This window comes from Notothenia coriiceps, unplaced genomic scaffold (genome assembly GCF_000735185.1).
Source record: "Notothenia coriiceps isolate Sejong01 unplaced genomic scaffold, NC01 NC01_scaffold00032168, whole genome shotgun sequence".
Lineage (NCBI taxonomy): Eukaryota > Metazoa > Chordata > Actinopteri > Perciformes > Nototheniidae > Notothenia > Notothenia coriiceps.
In genome coordinates this window covers 78969-84968 of record NW_011364869.1, presented here as the reverse complement: position 1 = coordinate 84968, position 6000 = coordinate 78969, and the positions used below count along the sequence as shown (strand labels likewise).

The following is a 6000-nucleotide window of genomic DNA, read 5'->3' as shown; positions in this document are numbered from 1 at the left end:
CCTTGGAGCTAATAATGGATGAGAGTGAGTGGAATGCATTAGAAGAACACGGTGAAGTGGAACAGGAAGACATTTCTGAAGATGAGGATAATGTGGAGGTAAACTCAGAATTTGACAGCGAATTGGAAGATGAACTTGACTCAGAGCCAGCTGCTGGAAGACCCCCACAGCCAGCCGCAAGAAGACCACCACAGCCAGCTGTTAGGTCTGTGGACCATCAAAGGACTCCAAGACACAGACTACATGCAGCAACTGCAACAAGTACATCTGTGCTATACACATGAAGAAGTTCTGTAGATCATGTGTTTCCTAAACGGACTTGCCCATTGACTCACATGATGTTCTGCAGCGTCACTTCATCAATATATTTTTCGGATATACTGTATTTTATGAATAGTGACTGTTAATTGTTTTTATTTCTTTTGTGTTTATATCTGTTCTATGTCATTTATATGGATGTCTCATCATCTCTATATATTTCAAAGCCAAATACTTTTGGATGTGTGGTTCTTGTGTTTCAATTGCTGATAAATTGCTTTATTTCCGTCAGGGCTTTGATTATTATATGACAGATTAAAAATAATAAACATTAATGAAAAAATGTTTCATTTATATTTGTCCTAGAAAAGAAGGAGCAAAATGTAAACCTAGTTTTTATTAGTGTTTTTTTTTTTTAACATAAATTACATTTTTATCACAAAAAACAATGGACACTTCCATTGTTAAATTTGATCTAGCAAAGAGTATTTTCAAAAACGAATCATATATTTCATTTATATTGTTGGGGAGTGATAAATAGTCATGTAATCTGGTTTACTTTCACAATGAAAACAGCAATAATTACAAGTGACCTGGAAAATGTTCAAATGTTCAGATTTTTTTGACATTTTGGTTAAAAGTTGGCCCTTACATTTTGTTTTATTTGTCACACTGATCGTGTGTAGGTCAGTCTAATGCCTAATGTAAAAACAAGTTGTCTGAAGCAAACCTATTTTATTTTCAACATGTCTAAATGTATTATGTCAATTTAATGGTTGTACTTTCTTTCTTCTTCAGGAGGACGTTTTCACTGGATTTGGGACCACCACAGGTAGTCCACAGAAAGCTCCTAGGTCGTCTTTACTCAGCCGAGCAAAGCTTCCCCTAGCTTCAGACCGCTCTCTGGAAGTAAAGCCTCTATTAGGAAAAATTATACCTAAGAATCCAAAATCGTCTCTTATTGGAAAAATTGTGTCCAGACTTCCTAAAGAAGACCATGGTTTCATAGAGAGCCGATCTAAAGACGAAGATATACCCAAGATGCTGATTAAACTGCGCGGCAAGCAGGTAGCTCCTACTGTAGTAGCCAAACATGCAATCGCGCAGGCCTCAGATAGACAGAGCAGTACAAGAGCAGCAGACTTTATTAGGAGAGCAGGAAAATCAGCATACTCCCGCAACATGCGAAACCAAACAGCCGCTACCTCAGCTGGTGGCACCAGGCAAGCTTCCAAGGTCAAAGAACCAGGCGAGGTGTCTGAGGATTCAGATACGGACCAATCTCAGCCACAGAGATCTGTGAAACGCAGGATTGGGCACACCAGACGCACCTCCCAAGCAGCAGCTCTGTCGTTCACATCCTTTCAGAAACGGCAGAGGAAGAGAATGGCTAAGGGTATGGGTGCCTCTCCAGAGGCCGGAGCTGAGGCCCAGAGTGGAGACGAAGCAGCAATGCCACTCAAGAGTAAAGCCACAGATTCCCCTGAAAAAATAGTACTCAAAAGGCAACGCAAAAAATCTCTGTATGGGCACAAGCGAAAGCCGAAGCCAAACAATTCACCAGAAGTTAGACGTCCGAAAGTTTGTCGTATTCGAACTAGGCATGTTTTTTACACCTATGTAACGGAGCCCATTCCAGCCCCACTGACTCCGGGTGGGAACCAGCAGCAGCAGCAGCTGCAGAGTCAGAGTATCGCCCCATCTGAGGGTGACCCCAACACCTCCACTACTGTAACGAGTGGACGGTCCTCCCGCGTCATCAAAACTCCAAAGAGGTTCCTGGACGAGGAAATTATCCCCTTTCCGAAGGGTTCTCTGGCAACATGGCAGAAGAGTCAACAGAGAGAGGATGGAAAACCAAGTCCATCATACCATGACCCGAGTTATGATGGCAACTTGCTGCAGTCAGACTGTGACTCTACATCTGTGACCGACAGCCCGTCTGCAAAGTTCCCATCAAAGCCCAGGCCAGGCACGAGCCACCTCGAGATTTACAAGAACCTTAAGAAACTGACCTTGAAACTGGCGGAGAAAAAGAAAGGCCACTCAGACACTGAAGGGAGCTATCAACAAAGTGGCGACGGGTTGACCTCTCACGTCAGGAAGAAGCGGCGGTCGAAGCTCATGATGGAGGAGATGGATGCGCCGGGTGTTGTCAGGAAACTAGCCGTGTTGGTGAATGCTGATGTGGCAGCCCCCTCAAGTACGCCGCCAGGAGATACAGGCAGCAACAGTAAGAATTTGTTTGTGTTATTATTTAGAGAGATCTTGTTTTTACAGAAGCTCAAACATTACAGCACTCATTTGTGAAATGTATATATCTTAAAAGATTTACCTGAGAATGAAACAAATCTCTACGCCTGAAAATAGAATCCATGCATAGGCTATGTGTTTTCAGTTTGTGTGCTGTGCAGTGATGATGTGTCTGGTTGTGCACAATCTAACCAGAGTTGCTTTATTAATGTATTTAGCTACAGATGAAGCGGGAGGCGTTCCCGGGGAGAACAATGAGGCGGTGGAAGTCAGCGGTCCCAGCTATCGCATTGGTCTCAGTGGAGCTAATAAGACCATGCTCCACCTGCTGAAGAAAGCCAAAGTTCAGCTCATCAAAATTGATCAGCAGAAGCAGCTGAAGATGTCGCAGGTAAGAACCAAAGATCAAGTCAGATTTGGATACCCTTTTTGAGTTGCATACAGGCTCATTTGAATATACTTCTCATCGGAGTACTTAAACCCAATTTTTATCTGAGTACACTGGCCTTTATTGCAGGAGGGAATTTCAGACAGGTTGAATAGAGATACATTTTGATTTTAAGAAGGAATCTGAAATTGAGCATAATATGTCCCCATTTAAGTCAATCTTCCCTAACTTTTTACACTATGGATAGTTCAAAAGCCACTAAAATCCCTAAGGCTGAAACGGTATGTCAATGATGCGGTTTTCAGGCTCTCAAAATGAGAATTTTGGAAATGGAAATGTTGTAGCATGTCTAACATGAAACCTTGATTTCCCCTCCTCGGCTGGGCCGACAGTTGGGCTCAGGAGAATCACGAGTGCCAGTGACGAGAAGGAGGAGGAGGAGGAGAGTTGGCTTATCTCCCAAAGATAAAAATTCTGAGGTAATAAATTAAACATATTAATGTCATGTCATTGTCATATCTGATTTGCTGGTGAGGTTCCCCTTTACAGAATATTGAGTGCTTCAAATTAATCATACAGTGCTATAAACTTTTAACATATTATAAAGTTTATTTGACATTAGGAAAGGTTTGCTAAATGTGTTGTTAACCTTTGCACTTCACAATGGGAACTGTATCCTACTGTGAGTTTAATTTCAGATGAGATTTCATAGTGAAGTGTTGCCAATATCTGTTTACAAACATTTCTGCATTTTACATTTTCCTTGGTTTGTGTTCAGGAGCAGCCGCTAGGTGGGCCGAGGATCAAACATGTGTGTCGGGCAGCAGCAGTGGCTCTGGGTCAGCCCCGCGCCTTGGTGCCAGACGATATCCCCAGACTCAGCGCCCTGCCGCTCCACGAGAGAGAGGGCATCACCTTTTCTCCCGCAGCAGAAGGTACAATGCAAACAAATGTGATGTTTTTAGGTAAAATGCAGAAATTATCTTCACTTCGTCTTTAAAAGAGATGGTACATTTTGCATTGCACTATGTATGTGCAATGATTTGGATTTTAACAAGCAAGGAACTGATGTTTTCACTTGGTGCTGTTGTTGTGATGATGATAATGATGATGATGATGATGATCACATGAAGGAATAAAAGCAGCCAATAGATGGTTAACTGATCTTCCCTGCTAAGGAACTGGTTGAAGTTGTCAAGAAACTGACACAAAGGCAATAAGGGAATCAATCATTTTAGTAACTGCAGGACATGACAAGTCTTAAAGAGCAACTTGCAGGTTAGACACACCAGTGAACAAATGTGTAGGAAAATGATGAATACACTAGATTTTTTTTTAAATATACCGAAATATACACGACAGTGACATCTGGCGTCATTTTTGTAAGACATTTTTACTTCCGCATAAAAAAAGCCTCCCCACATGACCTCCCGCGTGTGACGTGACATGGGGGAGAGCGGCCGGTCTAACGTATGAATAAACATGGATCACAATGCTAGTTTTGACACAGAAGAGGTTGAACATGGATATTCGAATGCATATGATTATAATTATGAGCCTGCTAGGCGTCCAAGAGACCAGGAGCAGCCAAGGATTAGAAGAAATAACGGCCATCGGCGAGAAATGGAGCTTTGGTGTGTGGAGAACAGAGCAGCTGTCTTGGTGAGAGACCGGCGTTAGCTACAGTTAATGTTAGCTAACGTCAGTCAAATCACAACATTGTAAAGTTAGCAATCCTATATCAGGCTATAACTAAAGTAGTATTGATAATATAGTAACGTTACTGGCAGGACTGTTGATACTGATCCATAACAGAAACTAATGCGCAAGTATCAGCCGTATCTCGCGTTACCTAATGCAACTCCACACTACGTCTTACGGTGCTGTATACCGGAGGGGGGGGAGAGAGAGAGAGAGGAACAAAGGGCGGGAGAGAGATGTAATACGGTTTCCTGATAAACGTTTTGTTTGATAGGCTTCAGCTGTGGAGAGTATGTGCTGCAGGGAGGTGGATGCACCTCGCACAACGCACCCAGGAACGAAAGCTAGCTCCGGTCCTTTTCCTGTTAGGGAAACTGCGGACTCGATGTCCTGACACTGACAGGCTGGAGTTTGTGCAACCCGCACAAACTCCAGCTCACCATGATTACAGATGGTGAAATGCAATGTAAAATTACCGAAAAAATACAAACTACTAGCGCGGATTGGACAGAGAAGGAGTTAGAGAAAGTTGCTTCCCCATGTGACGTAATATGACGTGTATGACGTTAAAAAAAAATTAGTAGCAGAGCTCAAAACGGCTCCTTTTCCTCTGAATTCCTGCCCTTATGTCTTGTAAAACATATCAAATCCTGCATTAACTTTTTTAATTGTAATTTTCAGGCAAGGTTAAGCATAAATGTAGTAAAAAAAAAAACAACCTGCAAATTGCTCTTTAAAGCATTCATATTTTAATTCTGCACAAGAAGGTCTGAAAGGATTGGAGTTGTGGTTGCCTGTTGTTGGCAGTGATAGTTTTTCTTTCAGATTGTTGGCTGTTACACACTTTTATATTGAAAGGAGGATCGTTGTGAAACCGGATTGTTCCTCGGATCACTGGATTGGCTGAACATCAATGTCATCTATCAATCAATGTTTATTTATATAGCCCAATATCACAAATGTTACATTTGTCTCAGTGGACTTCACAGTGTGTACAGAATATCAGTATGACAATACGACACCACCTTCCAGAGAAACCCCCACAGTTTAAAGGGGAACATGGGAGAAACCTCAGGGAGAGCAACAGAGGAGGGGTCCCTCTCCCAGGACGGACAGACGTGAAATAGATGCCGTGTGTAAATTATAATTGAACATAATTGAATTATTGTTTACATTTGAAGCTTCTATCAGGGTTTTCTAATGAAGCTTCATCATTTATTAATAATTTGTGTTGCTGTCACCCAAAGTGTGCAGCATGAATTGTTGCTGCAGTTATTGCTAGGACCGTGGGATAATTGTGATTTCCACTTTATTCATAGATTGATTGTAAAGAAATTGATTGACTTGAGACTGTATATAAGCCATGCTCTCAGGTAGGTCAACTGTTTTTCAATTCAATT

At 42.0% G+C, this 6000-nt stretch overlaps 1 protein-coding gene across 2 annotated transcripts in view; it reads left to right on the top strand.

The window, feature by feature from the left end:
- The window catches only part of LOC104960690 (histone-lysine N-methyltransferase 2B-like), a 31817-nt gene that overhangs the window by 2833 nt on the left and 22984 nt on the right, over window positions 1-6000 (top strand). For both annotated transcript variants that reach the window (XM_010788841.1, XM_010788843.1), the window contains exons 2-5: window positions 1057-2491; window positions 2730-2902; window positions 3292-3378; window positions 3678-3834. In XM_010788841.1, the coding sequence (XP_010787143.1) occupies window positions 1057-2491; window positions 2730-2902; window positions 3292-3378; window positions 3678-3834 (1852 nt within the window). The remainder of the gene's footprint in view (window positions 1-1056; window positions 2492-2729; window positions 2903-3291; window positions 3379-3677; window positions 3835-6000) is intronic.